This window comes from Camelus ferus, chromosome 27 (assembly GCF_009834535.1).
Source record: "Camelus ferus isolate YT-003-E chromosome 27, BCGSAC_Cfer_1.0, whole genome shotgun sequence".
Lineage (NCBI taxonomy): Eukaryota > Metazoa > Chordata > Mammalia > Artiodactyla > Camelidae > Camelus > Camelus ferus.
In genome coordinates this window covers 1962691-1982971 of record NC_045722.1, presented here as the reverse complement: position 1 = coordinate 1982971, position 20281 = coordinate 1962691, and the positions used below count along the sequence as shown (strand labels likewise).

The window sequence follows — 20281 nt, the reverse complement described above, 5'->3', positions numbered from 1 at the left end:
GTGGCTGAGGTGGAGCGAGGCTGGTGTCTGACTTCAGGTCTGATACTAGAGCAAGAGCCCCCCCCCCCCCCCCGCCCCTGCTGCTTCCATGGAGGCTTTTCTGCTGAGGATCAGGACATCCTGGGCGGTGTTTTTACAGGCCATGCCTCTTTGTTCAGATTTCTGCTACAGTATTTATTGCACTGGGCACATTCTTATTACTGAAGGCTCCCTTTTCCAGGCTCCCTCCACCTCCTGGTGGTCATGGATTGTGTCTTAGTCACTTTACAAAATTGAGGCCAGCACAGGGTCTGGTACTTGTTACGTGCTTAAACAAACGATCAGATGAGAAAATAAAATGCCTCCTTCCCCTACAGTTATTGGAACAGGCTTTCAGCTTTAAGTTTTTGCTTTAACTTAACCTCAGGCCACCCTGATGCCTTGTCAATGTCTTTCCTTTTGTTTCATCCTCAGAAACTATGGGAAAAAGCCATGTCTCAGTTTGAGTTTACTATAAAAATGAGCTCTTAAGATCCCAGGGAAAGGGAACAGTGCCAACTGCAGGCTGAGGTCATGATTTTGTTGAAGGAGACTTTGCTGATCATCTCAGTACTGATGCAAACTCCCTGAAATGGTGCTCAACATAGGCCCCGGAGGAACTGGCCTCACTCCCTGGCCACAGCTCTGTGAAGGAAGGAGCTGGAAACCAGAGGGGCCCTTTAAAAGGCCTGGTTCCTTCATCGGTGACACAAATGATGAGGTGTGTGGGCAGGACTAATCAAATCAAGTGTGAAGTTGCCTTATAAATTTCATGCAAATTTTGCATTTGATTCTCTCAGTGGGGCTCTGGCAGAAAAGTTTGTACTCTTCTGGGTACCCAATCCAGAACAGGAGGAGCTCAGGGCTGGGTGGTGTATGTTATCCTTTCTAGATCCAAAATTCCTTTATGCAGAATCTGAAATAAATAATACCCAAATCAGCATGGGTAGATATATTTGGGTCCAAGGGCATATAAATTCAAGTGATCTTTTCAAAAAGCGATCCAACCAAATAAAACCCCTCTGCAGATCAGACTCACCCACCACCTGCCAGTTCTCAAGCTGTAGAGGACCAGGAATCTGTATTTGCAGAAGAGTCCCCAGGGCACTCTTAAGATCAGGTAGCTGGGAACCCTGAGATAAGGTATGCATGAACTCTGCATGAATCCAAACCTGGCACAAGTGTGAGTCATTGTCGTGGATAGGGACAATAATCCCTCTAGCCTTTGCCACCTAGAACAGTTTAAATGAGATGAAGCGTATTGTCCTGTGAACTTAGGAACTGAAGGCTCAGATCGGGAAGCATGGGGGGGCTTGCAAATCTTACTCCTCTTGATCCTCATCACAGTGGTGGGCCAGGTGCGTGGGGGTCCTCTAGCAACGGTAGCCCTGGAGGGAGGCACAGCTGACTTGGGAAAAGATCCTCTGGACTTCTTGCCTCTTCCGCCCCGTAGCTCAGACCCAGGGCTGTGAGCTGCTCGGGGGCAGAACACCAGGGATCTCCCTCTTCCTTCACTTACTCATTCTCAGGCCTCTTCTGTCAAAAGAGGGAGCTAACAGTGAAAGGGACGCAGATTCCGGTCAAACCTTAGAAAGAGGGGCTGTCCTTGCTGTGCCCCTGGGTCTCTCTTGGCCCAGACGCCCAGAGCCCTGGGCCTGGTGTTCTTTCACAAGAGACCCCCTTTCTGGAGCCTCTCCTAACTTGCTTCCCTATATCAAAAGGTATCAATCCAGGGTTCCATTCTTCTGAAGCCCTAGTGTAGCAAATTCACAGGATAGACAGTGCGTAGGGTGCTCAATCAAGAGCCTCTGAGAGCAGGTTGAGGTTTCCTTCTTGTCTATGCCCCTGTGCCTAGTTTCTGGGTCACATTTGAAGGGTTGAGATAGAACTCAATTTAAAGCTAAATGTGAAAAGGTGGCAGAGTTTCTAACACACGGGCATCTCAATAGATCCCTTTATTGATTCAACAAATACTTGGATGTTTACCACACTCAGGACATATTCTAAGAGGTATACAGGGCGGTGGGTTTAAAACTTTAGGGAACCTCTTCTCTGGGAGGGCTTGGTAAAACACGAGTTCTGAATCATGGCTTCTGATCCAGGAGGTCTGAGTGGGCCTGAGAATGCGCAGTTCTGACAGGTTCACAGGTCAAGCTGGTGCTGTTGGTCTGAGGACTTCACTCTGGGGACCGCTGGTACGGGGGACGGCGGGAGCCAAGTTCCTGACTCACAGGACGCAGTGTTGGGTGGTTATGCCAGAGAGGCCTACGGTGGAGGTTTCGGTCGCCTGGGCAAGGCAGCTGGTAGACACGCAGGTGGCACGGAGCCCCTGAGGCTGCTGTCTGTGCCGGCCACCCCCGGAGTCCCCCACAAACTGCCAAGTCAGACGCGCCGCGCCCCTCCCCTCCGCCGGGCCGCCTGGGAGGGAGCGGGCGGCAGGAGGGAGCGCTGGCGCGTCCTCCGGGGCTCGGGCCGCGCGGGCAGCGGGCGCGCACCGGGCGGGTCGGGGCGTCGCGCTCGGTCCCGGGCGGGCCTCCGCGGGACGGCGGCGGGGGAGGGTGGCCCCGCCTGCGCCGGCGCTGGGCTGGCGGCCGGCGCGGGGCGGGGCGCTGCGACCCCCGTGCTCCCCGGGCCGCGCCGCTCGCGCCGCCCCCGCCCCCTCGTCGCCGTTGCCGCCGCCCGGCTGGCTTGGCCTCGCGGTCCCCGCCGGCCGGAGCGCCATGGCCCAGCGCGGGGAGGAGCCGCTGCCCGGGCCCGAGAGCGCCGTGCAGATCCGCGTCGCCATCCAGGAGGCCGAGGACGTGGAGGGCCCGGAGGACGAGGAGGGGGGCGCAGAGGCGCAGGGTGCGGGGGACCCGGCCCGCTACCTCAGCCCCGGCTGGGGCAGCGCCAGCGAGGAGGAGCCGAGCCGCGGACACAGGTAGGCGCGGCCCGGGCCCGGGGTGGGTAGCGGGTGGCCGCCGCACCGGAGCTCGGAGACCGCAGCCCCGCGGGCACCGCGGCTGGAGCCACCCCGCCGCCGGGCGCAGTCACAGCCGGCTTTTGGCGGCGGGTGGCGCCCGGGCCGCAGCCTTGTAACTCCCCCGAGGCTCCCGGGGCAGGCGGCGGGCGTCTCAGGGCCGGGACCGGGGCATGCTCCGGGACCCAGGGGGATGTCCTTCCCGGGCCATCCCCGCCATCCCTTCCCCAGGAGGAGACTCCGCTTCTGGAGCTCACGTAGAGACCCTCAAAACCCCCAGCCCAGCCCAGCCCAGCCCTCACTTCTGAAGCTGGCCCACCTCCCCCTGAGAGTGGCCCCCACCTAGCCTTCGTTGCCACTAGTGCCTTGTCTGCTTATCAGTCCAAATGGGATGGAGTGGTGGGGGGCAGACACTTGCTGCTGGCTGCTGGGGACCGGAGGAGGAGTAATTTCATGGTGTAGAGAGCCCATGTGCCCTGATTTGGGATCACTTCAGGGCTGGCTGCTTCCTCCTGCCCTGCTGGGGGATTCCCCATCTTCCTGCACCTTCTCCTCCTGCCTTCCATGCTTGCATCACCACCTTGCAGCGTTGGCAGGGGTGGGGGGCAGTGTGTCCTGGGTAATGGGAGGTCTGGAGTTGGTGTGGCACAAGAAGCCACCTGTCTTACCTTGCCTCTGGGCCCTGAGCCTTGTTATCAGCCAGAGACCTTGGTCTTGTGTCCGCTAACAGCCAGGCCTTTCAGGACTGTGATGTTGTTTCTGCTGCTGAAGGGAAATGCATAGAAATGAGGGTTGGGCAGCGACAGGACTTGCAGAATCTGGGAAATGCCAAGGGGCACCCGTTAAAGGCCCTCTTCTGGGACACAGCGCGTGCTTTCAGCCATCAGGGCCTGCAGGACTGTCCCCTGGCAGGCACGTGTTTACTTCTTTGGGAGAATATTCAGCTCAGGGGCAGGAAGGTGCTGGGGCCAGAGCCTCTCCCCGTCACTGCCTGACCCTTCCCTCGTGGACAAGGTCTGGATTTAAGGTCCCAGAGTTCGGGGCCGTTCAGTGGAGATGGAGGTATTTGAGGAGGAACGTCCAGCGCAGGGGTTTTGTGAGGAAAGCGGGCCACAGCAGATGACATGGTAGATCAGCACTTACTGTAAAGCCTGATTCATTCATTCACTCAGCTCTGTGCTGAGTATTGAGAGTATAAAAATAATGAGTCACTGGCATCCCACAGTCCTGAGGGGAGGCAGCTGCCTCGCCAGACCGCTGCAGAGGTCATGTAAAACAGCCCAGAGTGACTTACTCCACTGCCTTTATTTGCCTGTGACTATCGCAAAAGCTGCCCCCTATTCAGGGGACGAAATTTTGAGAGTGTACAGTCAGCAGAGATTAAAGCCCTGCTTGTTTCTGGGGGGACCCTGTGGAGATCTCAGGTGGGCTTCTTGCCCTCACCCCCAACACTCTCCCTGCAGAGTTGCCCTCCTCTCCCAGCTCCAGTGGCTGGACTCTCACAGAACATTTCCTGCTGCCCAATGGCGTAGAGTTGACCCCAGAAAATCTCTGGGGCTCTTCAGGGTAGTGGAGCTGACAGAGGGCCCCGCACCCCCCGGCAAACATCCAGAGCACAAGGAGAGTGTAGCCAGGAACAGGAACCTGCTGCGCCCCGTGCGGGCCAGTCTGGCTCCACAGTGGCCAGCGCCCTGTGCCAACACTGCCAGCTCCCAGGGCCCGCAGGAGAGAGCCCCAGTGCCTAAACCTGCAGCCACCCACGTCGCCCCCTCAGCTTGCTGCTGCCTTCCTGGCCCGTCTGAATGCTCCCCCAGCACCTCCCCCCCGGGTCCCTGAACACAGGGTCCTGTTTAATGTCTGCTTGTCTCTGTGCTCCCGCCTCGGGGTCCTCCGACTGATTCCTGGTCGCCTGAAAACTTCGCTGCCTCATCCCCAATCCCTCCCCCAAAGCTGAGCTGGTGTCCTCTTCCTTGCGTGGCTGTAGTCCTCGGTGCACACCACAGCTGCAGTTCGGTGGTTCTGTCTCCCTCCCTGGAGGAGGGGCTCCGTGAACGCAGGGACCCTGCTTCCCTCCTTTCACTGTATCCTCGGCACCCAGCACAGCACTCAGCCCGGCGCTCTGTAAGTTGTCCCTGTCATCGCACGCTCTCTACCAAGTTGAAATATCCGTGTGTTTCTCCCCTACTAGACAGCAAGTTCCTCGAGGACGACCGCCTTGTCGCAATCTTCCCCATGTCTCCAGCACCTAGCCCGACACCTGCTTGTACCTGGGGAACAAGGGATGAATGGAAATAAGGAGGAATCTCTATAACCTCCCAATGTTTGCTAGCTTTACCCCACCCCCAATCGTGCTCGCTAAACAGATGTCTTTTCTTTTATCCTCACCTTTTAAACATACAAATTTTCAGACATAAAATGAGAAAGAGTAGTAATGTGAGCATTTACATACCTACCATCTAGATTAAACAGTTGTTAATATTTTGCAGTATTGGTTTGGTGGATACATGATGTGCGTAGTTTTCCCTGAACTGTTTGAAAGTATGTTGTACACAAAACTTACACCCTAAGTACTTCATTTTGCAGCCCTTAATAATGGCAATCTCCTATAAAATCATGATACTATTATTACAAATAAGAAAATTAGCAGTAATTCCCTAATACAATTCCTGAGATAAGCCAATAGCCAAGTTCCATATTCATGTTTCCCCCAGTTGTCCCACGTTGTGTTTTACAGCTGTTTCTCGAGCCATTTGCCTGTTAAATCTCTGCAGGATCTTTTGACCTAGAGCATCTCCCCCACCTTTTTTTTTAATGCTTTGCTATTTTAGAAATAAGAGCCCAGATGTCGTGTGGAATGTGTCACAGTTTGGGCTGGTCTGGCTATGTTCTCATCACCTGGTTTACCTTGCTCCTTAGTACCATGTGTTTCCTGTAAACTGCAAGTTAGGGCTAAAGGCTTGATTAGATTCAATTAAATATTTTGGCAAGAACACTTCCAGGGCAATGCCATGGATTTTTTGTTATGTCAGGTCAGGCGGCATCCACCATTAGTGCTGCTAAATTTGACCTCTCGGTTAGGGTGCTCCCTCCATTGCATTTAACAAGTAACATGTGGGCTGCTTGTGAATATTCTTTCACCAGCGACCTTTCGCCTAATGGTTTTAGCATCCATTGATGATCCTTGCTTGAGTCAGTTCACTGGGGATTACAAATTGATGATTCTCTCACTGTCATTCTTCATGCATTTACTAGCGGGCAGTCTGCTATAAAAGGGAGCTTTTGCCTGATCCTCTGGGATTGATCAAGACTTCCTCCTAAAGAAGGAGGCAGAAATGCTTGATTATTTCCTTTTTCTCTGAGCACTTCCTTCTTGCTTTTTTCTCCCTCAGTTTATTTTTATTTTCGTCCAGTTGTATTGAGGTAAAATTGACGTACGGCGCTGCATGAGTGTGAGGTGTACGGTGTAACGATCGACTCACACACATCGTGAAATGATGATCGCGATGAGTTTGGTGAATATCTGTCATCTCGTATAGGTACAGAACTTAAAAATTGTTTTCATTGTGATGAAGACTCCTACGCTTCACTCTTAGACAACTTCCGTATATAACATACAGCTGTGCGAATTATGTGTGTCATGTTGTACTGTGTATCCCTAGCACTCATTTATCTTATAACTGGAATTTTTACACCTTTGACTGCCTTCTTCCAGTTCCCTCTCCCCCGAGCCCTCTCCTCTGGTAACCACAAGTCTGATCTCTTCTTCTGAGTTTGTTTTTGAAGTATGATTGACCTACAACACTATTTTAGTTCCTATTACACAACATAATGATTTGATATTTCTATACATTTTAAAATGATCACCACAATAAGGCTAGTTGTCATCTGTCACCAGAGATGTTTCACAGTTACTGACTCTTCCCCAGGCCACATGTGTCCCTACCTGTAACTCACTTGTTTTGCAACTAAAACTTTGTACCTTTGAATCTCCCTCACCCGTGTCTCTCCTCCCCTGCCCCCTTTCCCTCTGACAACCACCTGTTTGTTTTCTGACCTATGGCTCTGTTTTGTTTTGTTTGTTCATTTGTTTTGTTTGATGGTTCCACATATAATTGAAATCATACCGTATTTGTCTGTCCCTGTCTTACATCACTTAGCATAATACCCTTTAGGTCCAACCATGTTGCCACAAATGGCAAGATGGCATTCTTTTTTATGGCTGAATAACATTCCATTGTATATATATACACACCACATCTTTTTATCCAGTCATTTATTGATGGGCATTTAGGTTGCTCCCACGTCTTGGCTATTGTAAATAATGCTGCTGTGAACATTGGGGTGCATGTATCTTTTCTAATTAGTGTTTTCATTTTCTTTGGATAAATACCCAGGAGTGGAATTGCTGGATCACATGGTAGATCTATTTTTAATTTTTTGAGGAATCTCCATACTGTTTTTCTAGTGGCTGCACCAATTTACATTCCCACCAACCAGGCACAAGAGTTCCCTTTTATCCACATCTTCACCAACACTTGTTATTTGTTGTCTTTTTGAGAATAGCCTTTCTGACAGGTGCAAGATGACATCTCACTGTGGTTCTGATTTGCGTTTGCCTGGTGGTTAGTGATGTCGAGCATCTGTCCATGTGCCTGTTGGCCGTCTGCATGTCTTCTCGCTTCTAATACTAGACATTCTAGGCTGAACTCGTACTTTTCTTACTCCAGTTGTGGAATCCGTCCATTTCCACAGGAATCCCCATTTTCTCAAATACTAGTAGGAAGGTATTTAGAAACCAAGACCTGGAATTAAAAGTGCCAGTTTCTCCTGGAGCATTTCAATAGACAGAGGTAGGAAATACGTTTGTAAAAGATAAATTTATGTTGCTAATTCCAATTCATATTTAACATGACAGGGTTTTTGCTTTACTTTTATTTTTCACACTGCAAATCTTGATTCCTAATAACATTTACATATTTACTTATTTGGTTTGTGTTACAGTTTATAAGAATGATTTAAAATTGCAGTACTAAATATTAGTATGAATAATAAAACCGCTGAACACACTTGCTTTTCATTTGACAAACAAAACTATCCAGGCTTCTTTTCTTCTGTGATGTTTCAGGGTCATTGCACAAGGCTATCTTTTCCCTGTACTGGATGATGAAAATGAAAGCTTTCATTTATTAATGCTAATTATGTGCCAGATGTGGAACTAAGCACTTTGTGTGCATTATCTCTGCTCCACACCACAGACCTGCAGAGACAAGACACCCACCAGCTGCACTGTTTCCCAGGCCCTGAACCACAGCCAAGGACAGGGTTAGAGAGGAAGGTCATGATCTCTGTAATAAATATGCTGGGACCCACAGGCTACCCAGACGTAGCACGTGGCCTCTGCTAGTGGCGTCCAAAATGTCCTTGTTCCCGCGATGCCTTTGCCAGAGCTGGCACATACCTGTGTGTGTTTTCATCTGGTCCCTCTGATGAATCTGTATCTTTTGAATCTGCCCCCATGTTTTTATATCATATTATCAATTTGGTTGTCTTTTTGGTTGTCAAAAGCAGGGAGAGTCTGGGAAGCTGGCACAGCCAAGAGAAAAGAGTTGCCTAGAGAGACGTGGTGGCTAATGTAATGTGGGATGGGATCCTGAAACAGAAAAGGAGGATAGGTAAGGGAGGAAATCTGAATAAAATGTGGACGGCAGCTCATAACAGTGTATCAATATTAACTCAGTAAACGTACCATAGTAATGCAAGGTAGTAATAATAGGAGAATTCTGGTGTGGGGCATATGGGAACTCCATGCTATTTTCACAACTTTTCTGTCAATCTAAAAATAGTCTAAAAAAGTTTATTTTTTTTAAAATTTTAATAAAGAAAAAGACGACTTGGTTTACCAGTCACATGAAGAAAATCAATGACATGAAAGTTAAATGGAAAGAATGACCCCAGAGGATATAGAAGCAACATTGTTAGAAACAAAAGAGATTGTTACATAGACTCCAGTTAGTGCCCTGAGAGAATATAAGACACTGCATCCACCAAACAAGAAGAGAATGCTCTCGAAAAGGAACAATCTGAAGACATCAAAGAATTTTTAGAGACTAAATAATTACTGAAATTTTAAAAATTCACTGAGAAAGGTTAGAAGATAATGTCAAGGAAATCTCTTAGCATGTAAATTAAAGACAAAGGTGAAGACAGACCATGTGAGAGAAAACAAGAGGCATGGAGAATCAATCCAAGTGGTCAGTCAACTAACAGGACTTTCAGGTCCCTACGAGAAGAAATGTAATCTAGCTGACACCTTCTCCCTGTGGTGACCTGTGGTGACGCAGGCATGACAATGACCTGTAACTGACTGGCTTCAGCATTCAGTGCCTGTCTGTAGACAAAGCTTGGAATAGGGGTTCCTGAAGAGTAGTTCCTGTAAATGTTATGAATATTATGAACCACGACAAAATGAAATAAAGGTCCATCTGATAGAATTGGGGAAGTTGGAAATGGAAGAAGAGCAGAAGGAAAAGAAGGTATTATAATAATATGCACATCTTATGGGGTGAGGAACTGAGAAATTAGAAATAGAATTTTCAGTGTATTATTTAAAAAATAAATAGAAGGCTAATAGAAAACCCAAAAATAACATAAAAATTTTAAAGTTGGAAAAAGAGGCTTTGGGAGACAAGTGACCCCAAATCCTTGTCTTACATAATAGGACAGGAATAGAGAATTTCTGAAACTGGCAGGTGGGAAGTGGCTTGTTCTGTAGAACCGAAAGGCGAGTCTCACAGGGACTAAATGGCCGACAGAGGCAGCGCCCGGGGCAGAGGGGCGGGGTGGGGCAGCGTTGCTTGCTTTGTGAGCTCCCCACTGCGTTATTTTGGGTTTTGCTGTGTGTATGTATTACTTTAATTTTTAAGGATTATTTTTTGATGAGCTATTAATAGTGTCCAAGGGAGAAGTGATGAGGACAGTTGGGATGGAAAAGGCAGAACAGATGGGAGACACTGCAGAGTAAAGCCAGCGCTTGGTGACTGACTCAGCGCGGGGGCAGGAGAGACAGCGGAGAGATGCGCGTCAGGTGTGGAGCCGAAGCTCCCAGAGGAGAGAACGGGCGGTCACCGGGGCCAGTTCGGGAGGGAAGACGCAGCACAGGATGGTTGTGACAAAAAGTTGCCAGTGTTCTTATAGGAAGAATATAAACTTCTTTTAAGTCTGTGAAGGAAGTAGGGTCTTTTCTGTTCAGAGGCTGTTGCAAGAACCAAGGAACGGTGCCTCTGGCTTCCAGATATAAAACAGTCTTTCCTGCTCTTCCAAGATTCCCCGTGAGAGATACCGGAGCTGCTGGCAGCACCCAGAGCGGCAGAGGGCGGGGTCCTCTGGGTGCCAGAAGCTCACCTTTGCACTCGCATTGGAGTTTTCCGTCACCTCCCCAGGGCTGCCCACCTGCTCCAGAATCCCTCGCTAACTGCCTGTGTGCTTACCAGGTGCAAATAACTGATGTGAGGCACCCCCAACACATTATGGGTCGTTTACTGAGAGTCTGTGTGCAAAGAAGGCGAGCTTCCTGGGCAGAGTGTCTCTTGGTGCGCGGGCCCAGGTGTCAGTCCTTCCGGAGGCCCGCGGTTTGACTCCGGACACGCCGATGTTGAGGCAACACCCCCCGACGTGGAAACGTCAGGCAGCAGGTAGAACTGAGGACCGGGGCTCAGGAGTGGGGCAGGACGGAGGCTGCAGGAGAGCAGATTCGAATGGGATGAGCTGCAGAGGTTGCCAGGGATACAGAGCCAGGAAGGGCCGTTGGGGGCACCCACATTTAGACGTGGGGGGGGGGGGTCTGAACGGGCAGTCACATGGGGAGAAAGATGAGGGAAGAACAGGTCAGAGAAGCCGGGGGAGGGCACAGGGAGGTGGCCAGCCGTGTCCCATCCCGCGCGGGGCAGGAGACCAGGATGGAGAAAAAGCAGCACGGAAATGTCCCTAGATGTGTTTTTGTGTTTGTTTAAATAATCTTGGTTTCAAAAGCTTGATTTCTTAGCTAGTTGGGGGCAAAATCTATCCCCTTGGGGCCCTATGATCACTGCCTTTGAGGAGTCCAGTTCAGATGTGACCCACAACAGTTTCCTAGGGCTGCTGTGAAAAGCACCATAAACTGGGTGGCTTGGAGCAACAGAAATGTATTGCTTCACAATTCTGGAGGCTGGAAGTCCAAAATCAAGGTGTCAGCAGGGGCTGGCTGCTTCTCAAGGTGTTAGGGAAGGGTCTGTTCCAGGCCTGTCCCCTACCCTCAGGTGGTTTGTGGTCAGTCTTAGACATCCTTGACTTCTGCTGCCTCCCCCCATCTCTGCCTTCATCTCCACGTGGGGTGCTGCCTGTGAGCGTGTGGATGAGGGCCCGCTCTACTCTGGTGTGACCTCATCTTTAACCAGATACATTTACAAGACCTTTTTTCCAAATACAGTCGCACTCTGACAAATGGGGATTGGGACTTCAACATGTGAAATGGGGGGGGCGGGATACTATTCAACCCATAACGCCCCGCGTCTCCTTTCCGTGGTCTCAGTGGCGCCACGACGAGTGGGGGCGAGAACGAGCGTGAGGACCTGGAGCAGGAGTGGCAGCCCCCGGACGAGGAGCTCATCAGGAAGCTGGTGGATCAGATCGAATTCTACTTTTCTGATGAGAACCTGGAGAAGGATGCCTTCCTGCTGAAGCACGTGAGGAGGAACAAGCTGGGCTACGTGAGCGTCAAGCTGCTCACGTCCTTCAAGAAGGTGAGGCCGCTTTGAGGGTTTGGGGGGCACTTTGGGTGGTGGCTCTAAATGCCGTTTACCCCCTTGAGACCTAACGACTAACAGCTTATTTCCTCTGGGCCCTGAAAGAGAGGAAAATGATCCGGGGAGGGGGATTAGGGTGGTTACTGAGAGCACCTCCCGCACTGGTAAAGGGTCCGGGGCGCTGGGATGGATCTCAGCTGGTGGCAGCTATGAAATGACATGACTTGCTCTCAGTACAGTTTAAGCACTCTTGCCGGGCAGGTGGGCGGCCAGGAGAACGCCGCGCCAGGACGGGGGCTCGGGGCCTTGGGAGACGCCTGCCAGGCCTAGAACGAGGCAAAATCCAAGCTTTCATTTGTCAAATTGAATAAATAAGACGAGCAAGGAGCTTCGGGAGATGTGCCTCCTCCAAGACTGTGGCCGCCCTTGCTGCGTCATGCCCGCGTCCTCCTCTCTAGGATGGAGACGTGGGTACCTCCTGCTCGCTGCCGTCAAGGCAGCAGCCTGCGTGCCTCTCCTACACAGATCTAGCAGTTGGGCTGTGAATTCCCTACTTCTTGAGGAGCTGACAGGCCAGTTGGAGTAGAAACAGTGTGTCTCCCGTGGAGGAAGTGTGTTTACTAGAATGGAAAAGCCCACGCGGCCTGTTGCATAATGGGATGTGTAACAAGTGGGTCCCAGCCAAGTTGCTTGTGCACTTTGTCAGCAAATCATGGAGAGGCCCCCCCCCAGCTCTTCTCTGCCTCACCTGCTGGTGCATTCTGCCCTCTCCTCTTGATCTCTCTCCTTTATTCATTCATCGAACATATTTATTCTATATGCTGAGTGCTGTGTTAGGTACAGGATATGCAAAATGAATGTATTCCCCCCGCCCTGGCAAAGTCTGGAGAACTGAGGAGTCTGCCCAGAAGTGGTGACCTTGAAATGGGATCTTGGAGGGTGAATAGGAGTTTTCAAGGTACAGGAGAAGGGAACGGGCATTTTGCATTTTAAAAGAAAAACTGACTTTCTCCTTGCGGTACTTCTGACACCAAATGTGGGAGAGGTTTTCCCCACACCAAGCAATTCTGCGACACCAGCTGGGGGTCCTGATTCTGACACAATCTGTGTGGAGTCAGCACAGGTTAAAGATTCCGTCCCACAAGGGTGTCCCCACTTTGGATGCCAGTGAATGGTAGCGCGTCCCCGGGGATCCACAGCTCCGTCCGACTTGGCTACAAACTGCCGGTTCCTGTGACCCCCGCCCCTTTGGATTCGACTATCTGCTAGAATAGTTCACAGCACTCAGGGAAAAACCTGATGACATTTACCCATTTATTAAAGGACACAATAAAGGACACAGGTGGGCTGCCAGACTCAGGGATGTCCCGAGTGCAGGAACTTCTGTCCGCCTGCAGCTGGGCTGTGACACCCTCCATAGGTGGGTGTGTTCACCAACCCAGAAGCTCTCTGAACCCTTACTTTTGAGATTTTTATGGAGCCTCCGTCGTGTCGTCATGATCCATTATTAACCCCTTTTCCTGCCCCTCCCCTCCTCTGGAGGATGGAGAGGCTCCAAGCTTCTGTCATGGCTGGTCTTTCTGGTGACCAGCCCCCATCCTGGAGCCCACCGAGTCGCCTCGTTAGAACTAAAGGTGCTGCTTGTGCGTACTGCTGTCACTCGGGGATTTATAAAGGTCTTAGGAACTCGTGCCAGGACCAGGGATGAAGTATCCCTGGAAGAAACATCCGTATTTCTTAGCATAAATCACAGCATTGCACGTGTCCAGAGAAGAGCGAGGAAGCCCCCATGTGGACAGTGCTTGTGGGGGACCCGAAATGAAGCAGCCAGTGGGAGCATCCTGTTTTTCCCCTTACTCCTCCCTGAAAGTAAGCCTGCATTTCTTTCCTTTTAAAGCTGCCACTTACTGGATCTATTTAGGAGGGTTCTCCTCTGTTGAAAACTGGCTGCAGAGCAGACACAGCTCTTCCAAAATGACAGCAAAGACCCTTTTCATTCTACAGGCTTCCTGCCAATCATAATGGAAACGTATTTGACAAAGGTAACAAACAGGGCGACCGTAAAGTTTCAGAAAGTCTTGCCAAGTTCTTCTTGGAACCGCACAAAGACTGCAGCTCCCTGGGTCCTCGTCCTAGGTGACACCCAGGCCCTCCTTCCCCAGCTCACAGACCCAGGCCTGGGATGCTCAGACCTACCCGAGGGTTCCCGGTGGCCCTTGCTCCTTGCTCTGGAGGGGCGCTGGGTCCTGCTTCTCTCTGGATCGGCCATGGCTTCCAGCAGCTTCTCTAGCCCTCTGAGTATGGCCCTGGCCCTCCCCCAGGCACTCCTTGCTCAGGTTCCCCCTCCTCTCCTGAGTGCTCACTCCCTGACTGGTGATGGAGAAGCAACCCCACCCCCATGTCTCACCCCGACAGAGCCATTGCATGGGTGCCCCACGACCTGGAATTGTCCTGTGCTCATCTTCTTCACCTTTCCTGGACCCCTCAATGACTCTGTCCACCTAAAGTCCGGCCTTTGCCTGGACCTGCTTCTCTCGTGGCCGGTGTCACAGTGATCAGATCAAGATTCTGTGTGTAGGTGACTCATGGTTCCTGCACCCTAAGCCCCAGTCTGGGCCGTTTCATCCAGAGGCCACAGGCTACAGTGGACAGTGTCCTCTCTCCAGGAGCCTGCCGGTACTCCTGAGAGCCCTGCCGGGATCCCCCGCTCCTGCCCTGCTGGGGAGCTTCCCTTCCTGGGTTCCGGGAAGTTCCCGTTCGGGTCAGGGTGGGTCTGCAGAGGGACTGCCCTGGCCGGGCCTCGGAGGACTTGGGTGATCTCACCGCTCCTGGCTCAGGTTACACCCTGCCCGCCTCCACTCCCATTTCTGGGATGGCTCATTCTCCCTGGCGTCGCTGCACCGGAAGCGGCCCTCTCGAAAATTACTGCTTTACGATATAAACAGAGCCTCCATGGGCTGCAGCAGTGTTACACACAGTTTCCACTAAGAGGGGAGGAGGGAGGGACTGTTTCGTCATTCTCCTTGACGCCCAAGTTGGATTTAGTTCCAAGTTGAAAACAACCCATGTCATTTTCAGGAGATATGGAATGATCTTTAGGAACCTTCTGTGTATCAAATGCAGAAATGCGGAAATACAACTTAAGAGAACAATTCAAGAGTTAAAATCTGAGTCCTGTCAAAATGGTAGCATGCGATATTTGAAATTAGGATGGCACATAGTATTTATTGAGTACTCACTGTGAGCTAGACACCGTTCTGAGTTTTATGTATGTAAATTGTGTGTCTGGATGTAGATATGCATACATTTATTTACTTACTCATTTAATCCTCATGACAGCTCTGTGAGGTAGACACTGTTAGTGTCTCCATCTTACAGATGAGGAAACTGAGGCACTGAGAGGTCAAATAACTCTTCAGGTCTCACTGCCATTCAAAGGTGGACCTTAGATTTGTGTATCCAGCAGCCTTGTTCCAGAGCCTGCAGGTCTAACCTCTATAAACTCTCACAGAATGGAATATTTCCAGCACCACGGAAAGTTCTGTTGAGCAGTCCTGCTCTGAACCGTGCTGTCATTGTAGGAAGTGTGTTCATTCATTCCCGTGGTTTCTAGGTGTCTGCACACAGCAGCTGTGATTCTAGACAGCAGTGTTACAGGGCTGAGGCAAGGAGGGAGGGAGGCTGTAGAGAGGGGACACCCGCAGGACAAGGACAGTAGGTGCCATCTCCTCTTTGCTCTGTGTTCTTCAGGTGAAACACCTTACACGGGACTGGAGAACCACAGCGCATGCCTTGAAGTACTCAGGGACCCTCGAGTTGAATGAGGACCACCGGAAGGTGAGGAGGACCACCCCCGTCCCACTCTTCCCCAATGAGAACCTCCCCAGCAAGATGCTCCTGATCTATGACCTCTACCTGTCCCCCAAGCTGTGGACCCTGGCCACCCCCCAGAAGAATGGAAGGGTGCAGGAGACGGTGATGGAACACCTGCTCAAGCTGTTTGGGACTTTTGGGGTCATCTCATCAGTGCGAATCCTCAAGCCTGGGAGAGAGCTGCCCCCAGACATCCGGAGGATCAGCAGCCGCTACAGCCAGGTGGGGACCCAGGAGTGCGCCATCGTGGAGTTCGAGGAGGTGGAAGCCGCCGTCAGGGCCCATGAGTTCATGATCACGGAGTCTCGGGGCAGGGAGGGCATGAAGGCGGTCCTGATTGGGATGAAGCCGCCCAGAAAGAAGCCGTCTAGGGAGAAGGCCCAGGAGGAGGAGCCCGTGGCGAGCGCCCACCCGGGCAAGTCCCCGAACCGCAGAGTGGGGGAGCTCCAGTCCCCGGCGGATGAGGCCTCCGCCAGCGGCTCCTCCGACCCCGAGAGCAACCCCACGTCCCCCACGGCTGGCCGGCGACACGGGGCCGCCCACAGGCTCAGCCCTGCCGGCCACCAGAGTCTCTTCCTGAGCCCGAATGCCTCCCCGTGCCCGAGCCCTTGGAGCAGCCCCTTGGCTCAACGCAAAGGCGTTTCCAGAAAGTCCCCGCTGGCCGAGGAAGGTAGGCTGAACCCGAGCGCCAGTCCCGAGAGCTTCCGCAAGGGCACGGATTATTCCTCAGACAGCAGTGTCACGCCCTCAGGCAGCCCCTGGGTTCGGAGGCGCCGCCAAGCCGAGATGGGGGCGCAGGAGAAGAGCCCCAGAGCGAGTCCCCTGCTCTCCCGGAAGATGCAGACTGCAGACGGGCTCCCCGTGGGGGTGCTGCGGCTTCCCCGGGGCCCCGACGACACCAGAGGGTTCCACGGCGGACACGAGAGGAGCCGGGCCTGTGTATAAATTCCTTCTATTTTTAATACCAGCTCCACTGAAAATCCCCCTTGTTTTCGAGGTCCTGACAAGTTCCTGGCATGACACAGAATGAAATTAAGTCCCCTCTGAAAGATTTTGTATACCTTTAGACCTCTTAATTTATATATTTGTAATGTACATAAATTGCCCAGTATGCTCTGGTTTTAAGACCATCGTCTAGTTCAGAACCCCTGTTCCTCCCAGCATGACCGTTATTTTGCTGGCGCCCGACGTGTGCGAGGGTCGTGGCTCTGCAGGGCCGTGGGACGGGGGCGGCCCGGGAAGGTCTGGCAGCGGGTCTCTTCTTCGGGGCGGGGCTTGTCTCTGCAGGGACTGGGCTGCGCTCGGCTGGCCGTGCGAGGGCTCGCTGAAAGCCCAGAGGGGCCCAGCTGCGCACCAGCAACTAGTGATGCCAGCAGCATGGTGTTTTATGGGACCAAATGTACGTTTCCTGTCAAGTGAATAAATAATAAAACACCCGACCGGGAGTGCTGGCTCTGAACCCGTGGACTGCGCCTGACAGAATCCGTGTGCATCCCACGAGGCTGTGGGACGTGTCCCGCGGCTCTGAGGAGTCTAACAGAGACGGTTCCCGAATGCGCGCCGGGACGCTGCCCGGGGGCCCCCGGCGCCTGAGGGCTCAGAGCCTGTGCGCTCGCCAGGGCAGCGCGGTGAGCCGTCCCGAGCTTGGTGTAGACCGAGTCCTCTGGATACGGTCCCCAGGCCAGCAGCCTCGACATCACCTGGGAGCTTGTTAGAAATGCAAATTCTCAGGCCGACTGAATCAAAAACTCTGGGAAAGCGGCCCGGAATCTGGATTTTAACACATCCTGCAGGTGGCTCTGGTGCATGCAGGAATTTGAGAGCCCCTGGTACGGACAGTGATCGTGCGACTCGGAGGTCAGGTGGACTCCCACGCCCCCCGCTTACCGGTGCCGTGTCCTCAGGAGAGTTGTGCGCCCCGCGCAGCCTTGCTGCGCCCCCGGGAAGCACTGTCTCCACGCCAGTGTCCGAGATGCGGCTGGCTCTGCATCAGTGCTGGCTGCTTTTCGGTGGAGCTGTACCCTCCCCGGCTAGCCATCCTTTCATTTGTCTTCTCAGTGTCTCCGTGAAGTATTATTATACTGGGTTTGCTCATGGGAGGATAATACCTCAAGCCATTGTGAAAGTGGAAAAAGTAAATGTACTTTTTACTACACAGCTCTATGCACATTAGCAGGTGATTACTCTCTGGTTAGTAAGATGGTGTGTCCCCAAAGGCCCAGAAGAATTCCTATTCACTGCTTAATGCCTCCAGAAATTTCTTGGATTTGCTGTTTCCACCACTACAGCTATAGGCGGCCTAAAGTTAGAGTCTGGCCCCCAGGCCTCCTGACCTGGGCAATGCCACGGCCCACTCCAGGTCCCACCCTGGCCCTCCATCCTGCGCAGCCCCCGGGGCCCCCTGGGCTTCAGCAGCTCCTCCTGGCCTGGCTCGGCCTGCCGCCCCCGCCGCCCCATCATGCCCTGGCTCACAGCTGCAGCTGTTTTAGGATTTGCTCCCATGGGTCACAGTGACTTTAAAAGGTACCTGTGCTCTCGCCTTTCTATGTGAATACAGATGAGCTTGGCCTCTGGTCCGTGGCATTGCCCCGTGTGGCCTCACGAAAGAGCCCTGAGTTTGAGGTCAGCAGACCTGGATTCTAGTCATGGCTTTTCTGGTAAGTAACTGTTTGACCTTGAGCAAGTCGTTTTCTCTTTTTGAGTCACAGCCTCCCCCCCAGCCGGTGGATGATGATGAGTGAATGTGCTTTATGAGCTGAAAAGTACTTTGCAGCTGTTAGTGAGCACCCTGCCTGCTCTCTGATCGTCTCCAAAGATAAACCCTCCTCCTGTGCTCTTGGTGCTTAGCCTGGGCCTCACGTGGAATCTCCTGGAGAGCTGTGCCCAGCCCGAGACAGTCTGATGTAACTGGTTCTGGAGGAGGCCTGGGTGACTAGAGAGCAGGCCGTGTTGAGAAGCACGGCTCCATTGGACGAGGAAGGGACCTGGAATAAACTGAGGGTGTCGCCTTCAGGGCTGGGGCTGGGTCTCCTCCACGCGGCCCAGAGACCCCGAGCACCTTGCGATGAACCTGATCTTCCTCAGCCTCTGGCCAGACCTTCAGGAGGGACCTGGGCTTCCTGTTTGTGAGCACAGCAGGGCTTTCGGGAATAGCTTGACTGGGGAAGCTAGCCAACAGCACTTTTACAGATGCTTCATTATTTTTAATGGAAACCAGCTCCCTCTCCACACTGGGGCCCGAGGCCTGCCACACATGTCCACTTGGGGTGCTGGCAGAGCCTCCAAATTCCACACGTACCCCAAGCGCCACCGTGTCTGCCCCTCCCTCTGCACTGATACACACACGCACACTGCTCTTCCTGACTTCCTGTCCCAGCCAGTGACGCCACCATGTCCCACGTCCCCCAGACTAGACAGGAGACTGTGTGGCACGTGGAGAGTGGAGGCTCTGGGGTTTGACAACCTGGGCTCAAATCCTCATGAATTTGACACATGACTTAGCCTCTCTGTGCCTCAGTTTCCTGTCCCAGGAAAGGGGGATGGTAATTCCTGCCTCATACAATTTGCCAGAATTGGGTGAGTTAAGTCCTGTGAAATGCTTACTAACTTGCACTTGGTGAATGCCCAGGGCCCAAGAGGTGGTCGTATTTATAGCTTCCTCTCCCCGTCCCCACATTCAGGCAGTAACTCAGAGCTGTTCGTTCCAGCCCTGAAATGCTTCTTAGTCACTCCTTCCCTCTCCACACGCCTACGTACATGCGTACCCCCTCCTCCCAGGACCCTGTCTCCAATCTCCCCTTGAGTCCATTCCCCAGCGTGCCACCAAACCCATCTTACTAGAGCAGAGTTCTGTTTGTGTAACTTCCCTACTTAAAAAAAAAAATTGCTGGCTGCCCCTCCCTAAATGTGGAATGAGGGCCACGTTGCCTCCCAGTCCTGCCGTGCTGTGCATCCGGGAGGGAAGTCTCCCTGAACGTCAGCTCGCTTGGTCCACAGCCTGTTAGACTGGAGGGAACCTGAGCTGCTGGCCAGCCCCACGTCCAGAGCCTGGGTCTTGCCTACTACTGCATCAGCCCAGGGTGGGACCGGGTTGAAAAAGGCTCTGCTTGGTTTTTGCCACATGGGGCTGAACCACACAGGAAGTACTTTTTGGAGACAAGCCGGTCACTGATTATTTTAAAATACTTTCCTGAAGACGTGACCTAGCTTCTTCCAGCAGTCTTCACCTACACGTCCTGCTCCTTCTGAGTTGTCAGCGTGCTGGGAAAGCTGCCTAGACATCGAGGGCAAAGCTCGGAGGAGGGAAGGGCGGAAACAACAGGGAGCGCTGCCTTACACTTGTTTCCAGCTGCGCCGACCCTGGCGAGTGCGCCTCCCCTTGGTGGAGGGAGAGTCCTGCAGGGGCCGGAGCCCTTCCTCCTCCCGGAGCGCCCTCAGGAGGGCGTCATGCCGGTGGAGCAGCGCTTTGCGATGCTGCCAGTGCTCTGGGAGCTGGAATAAATGGGCTTGGGGGGGACGTGCTGGGAGCGTGTCTGCAGCCCCCGGTGGACTGGGCTGTGCTCACTTGGACCAGTTTCCAGCAGCCGCTTGCACAGTAGCCCTGGTTTGGAATCAGCTCTGGGATGAGCAGAAGCGAGCGAGTCGTGCGAGG

The 20281-nt window shown here is 52.7% G+C and overlaps 1 protein-coding gene across 3 annotated transcripts; it reads left to right on the top strand.

Moving 5' to 3' along the window:
• The first annotated feature begins 2212 nt into the window (after nucleotides 1-2212).
• Nucleotides 2213-17075, top strand: LARP6 (La ribonucleoprotein 6, translational regulator). 3 transcript variants are annotated; one of them, XM_032469215.1, is made up of 4 exons: nucleotides 2213-2938; nucleotides 11544-11754; nucleotides 15508-15594; nucleotides 15685-17069. In XM_032469215.1, exons 1-4 carry the CDS (start codon nucleotides 2739-2741, stop codon nucleotides 16573-16575), a joined length of 1389 nt encoding a protein of 462 aa, XP_032325106.1. In that variant the 5' UTR covers nucleotides 2213-2738; the 3' UTR covers nucleotides 16576-17069. The 3 variants fall into 3 exon arrangements, with proteins under 3 accessions (XP_032325106.1, XP_032325105.1, XP_032325107.1); XM_032469214.1 differs by having other exon boundaries at nucleotides 15508-17075; XM_032469216.1 differs by lacking the exon at nucleotides 2213-2938 and adding an exon at nucleotides 13762-13799 and having other exon boundaries at nucleotides 11612-11754; nucleotides 15508-17069.
• The last annotated feature ends 3206 nt before the right edge of the window (nucleotides 17076-20281 follow it).